The sequence below is a fragment of the Frankliniella occidentalis genome, unplaced genomic scaffold (assembly GCF_000697945.3).
Source record: "Frankliniella occidentalis isolate FOCC.00 unplaced genomic scaffold, Focc_3.1 Scaffold584, whole genome shotgun sequence".
Taxonomy (NCBI): domain Eukaryota; kingdom Metazoa; phylum Arthropoda; class Insecta; order Thysanoptera; family Thripidae; genus Frankliniella; species Frankliniella occidentalis.
In genome coordinates this window covers 35,526-39,080 of record NW_026267700.1, presented here as the reverse complement: position 1 = coordinate 39,080, position 3,555 = coordinate 35,526, and the positions used below count along the sequence as shown (strand labels likewise).

Genomic DNA, 3,555 nt, shown 5'->3' with positions numbered 1-3,555 from the left:
CAAAGAAATTTAAATGAACTTGATTTAAAAAAGAAAAACTCAAGTGAAATTAAGAAAATATCCCAAACAAACGAAAAAAAATGGGCAAAAACAATTTTAAAAAAATAGAATTTAACACTGGGTCGAAACTCTGAGAGAAAAAAAGGAAAAATAACTAAAGGCAAGGTCACCCAGCGTCCCCAAAAAAAAAAGAAAAAAAAATTAAAAGGGAAAATTGATTTTATTGGAGTGGGCACTGGGTGACCGAGCTTACATTTGGTCTCCCTACGGCTCCCTGCACTCCGCGCACTACGCGTGCCTTGGTCATCTGCCGTCCCCAAAAAGAAAGGTCTTGGAAAGTCTTTGTCCCGAATTGCCTATCCGCCATGCGCCTCGTCACGGCCGGCTAAGGCAATGGCGAGCGCAATGGTACGGCCAATTAAGGCAATACCGTGAGGATATCTACGCGGCCGGCGAAGGCAACGTAGAGATCCCAAAAAAATGTAACCCATCGTTACATTTGGTGCAGGCGGTTGCGGCGAGATCTGAGGTGTCCGCAAGTTCTCCAGGTGTTGAGCCGGGACCGGGCTTGGATGTTGAGGGCGGGTAACCTCGTCGTGGCGAGGGCCGTCGTAGCGTAGGTCATCCGGCCGTCGTCGACAGGGGCGGGCTCGATGTTGAGCGTAGTGCAACGCCCCTCAGTGCCTCCTGGGTGCAGGCGGTGCGGAGGCGGCGGGATGCATTGTGCCGATCGGGTTTGGAGCCATGCGGAAAGTCCGTCTCTGGGGCCAGCTCACGGGACACGATGGCAGTGGCAGGAGTACTGTGCGGTAGACGAGGCAGGGAGCAGGCGATGGGATGCAGTCTGGTGCCGGATGCGATGGTAGCAGCTCTCTTTGGGATTGCAACAAGTATGGCCTGTGAAAAGACAACACACACGAGGGACCAGAGAGAGCCAACCAGGTGCGTAATAATTTGCATTGCCCGAACTCTATGCTAACAGGAAAGAGAAAGAAAAGGGAGAGAGATATGAGCCGGGTAGGGTCAAGCTAATGCAAAATTTGGGCTAAGTAAATAAAACTATAGATAATAAAACTAAATGAATGAAATTTTAAGAGAATAAAATTAAGGGAGTTAAGTTAGGCGAATAAAACCTAAGGGGTAAAAACTAAAAGAATAAACTAAAGGCCTTGAATTAAAAACTAAAGGATCCTATTAATTGCATGCTAGCTAGCTAATTATTTTAAAGTAAGGCCTGACAATAACGCGCGTGGGCGCGCGGCTGTGCCCAGTAGCGCGCAGCTTCTTGGGGAAGCGCAGCAGCGTAACTAGGTAGCGCGCAGCTCCAGTTAAACGGGCGAGAGAACGAGCCCGGAGCGGTAGGGGAGCGCTGCAGCTAAACTTATTAAGTAGCGCGCGGCTTCAAATAATAATAATAATATTTCCTTCCTGCTGAGTCCTGATGATGATGGGTTACCGGGGTTTGGTTGCTGGAGTACGTCGCCTTCGCGCCAAGCGCAGACGTACTTCCGCGGGGTTTCCGGTGTTGTCTTCGGCTCGAAGTACACATCGACTGGTTGTCCTGGTTGATAGGTGGCGTCTACACGGTAAAAACGATGTCTTGTATTACAAGGATATTGCTTGAAATACAAGTGAAAATGACTTGTATTTCAAGCAAACTCCTTGTAATACAAGACATCATTTTTACCGTGTATGCGACCTTCGTTGTAGAGGGCGGCTTGTAGCTGCTGATGGTGCTTGAGTGAAGTGAGGGCGTTGTCGACGATGCTGGTGTCGACGAGTCAGGCTTCAATGTGTCCGCTGTCTTCGAGCCACGGGGTGCCGCCTGGGGGATGTGCAGGGCCTCGTTGAGCTGTTTGTGGAGGTCCTGGGTGGCGGGCGTGAGTTTGGTGCTGTGTTCTCCGTTGATCGGGGAAACGAGGTCGACGAACGGAGGAGCGGACGGAGTCACCGGTGAAGATGGGGTGAACGCCGTCGACACTAGCTCGGCGAGGATGTCGATGATCTGGTGCTTGACAAACGCTTTTCCATGCAAATAACCGATTAAGCGGTGGACTTGCACCAGGCTAAAAGCAGTCTTGTACTCTTCTGTTGGCTCTTGTAAAATCAAAATACGTTCAATTTGCCAAGTGGACGGTATGTCTAACTTGGCAACAAGAGATGCTTTAGCCGACTCACGTTTGGCACCCCGGGCGTCTGTGTCCAGGTAAGCAGTTTTGAAGTAGAAGTCGAGCTCGTAGATCCGGTCGGCGAAACACCGTGCGTGCTGGTTGGTGATGTTGCTGTTTATCCAGAAGGCCAGGCACGGGTTCGCGGCGGAGGGCTCGGAGGTGATGCTGTTGATGATTGATGAGACCACCGGGTGGCGTTCTCTGAGCGCGGCAAGGTCCATGCGGGGCGGGGCCGAACGGAGATGCTACTGGAGGCGTAAGGGCCGCTGCATGGACGTGCGCGCACTCGGGGTCGGACTCAGCAGGAGGAGAGAGGTGTAAAAAAAATGACATACATAAATACCTAGTCTAGCCACTTGAAAATGACGTTAATATTCAAAGGTTCTTAAAAAGGCCGATGCGCCATGTTAGCAAGTAAAGGTTTAAGGTGGACTAGATGCGAACCCTACCGGCTCTCAATAATTAGAACTTAGAGATAGAGTGAGACTTGATAGTTTATTGCAAGGTGGTTCAGGTTAGGTCAACACTCATACACTGTGGCTCTCTCTCACCTCTCGTGTTGTTCTTCTCCAGTCTAGGAATCGGAGCTGCCACCTCGACGACGACCAGACCGCATCTGACGTGTGTCGCCTGTGCACGGCTACTTAAAGCTTCGCCCTGGCGGGCGCAGCTCAAAGTGTTTGTGTTTTGGGCGACACACATCAGAGGCGCGAGGCGCGAACTAGTTTCACGCGATTGTTATAGATTCACCCGTCGGTGGCATCGTAACACTTTCATAAAGTGTCACAATCCAACAGAGTTGGTTAACGCCAAACACAAATCGGGGTCAGGGAGGGCAAAATTATTCGAGTCACGACGGCGGCGCGTAAAACATGCTAAAACACAATAAAAACGTCAGGCGCGGATTAAGGGGGGTGGGGGGCGATCGCCCTCCCTGTGGTCCTCCAGATAGCCGCCTGAAAGTAGGCAACTTGCACGACAAAAACCATGTATGAAGGCAACCTCTAAGAGCACCCTGCCAGTCGGACCTTAATCCGCGCCTGAAAAACGTTACAGCGTGGAGTTGAGTTGTGCAGGGGCTGCCAGGTGAGCACGTTCGCTGAGTAGCGTGCTCGTTGACGAGTTGCGCGCCGCCTCCCGCACATCAACAACGCGGTGCGGCAGGGCGCCGAACAGGCTAATCCGAGCTAACTTTAGAAGCGGCTGTCCCAATGCTTGTCCTGCTGCCGCCGTAACGCAGGTTATCGCGGGGCGGGGCGGGGCGGGGGGTGTTGGCGCTGCAGCCTGTCGCGCACGATATGAGGAGGCAACGCCCGGCCCTGGCGCTGCACATATACGCCCCGCACGCCCCGCCCAGTGGTTTCCTGTCCAGGCGGCTCGAAGC

At 52.3% G+C, this 3,555-nt stretch overlaps 1 protein-coding gene across 1 annotated transcript; it reads right to left on the bottom strand.

The window, feature by feature from the left end:
* Positions 1 to 6: 6 nt before the first annotated feature.
* LOC113215507 (uncharacterized) lies at positions 7 to 3,086 on the bottom strand. The gene is made up of 2 exons (XM_026435138.2): positions 1,688 to 3,086; positions 7 to 1,579 (listed from the first exon to the last, which is right to left on the bottom strand). Exons 1-2 carry the CDS (start codon positions 2,390 to 2,392, stop codon positions 1,385 to 1,387), a joined length of 900 nt encoding a protein of 299 aa, XP_026290923.1. The 5' UTR covers positions 2,393 to 3,086; the 3' UTR covers positions 7 to 1,384.
* Positions 3,087 to 3,555: the final 469 nt, after the last annotated feature.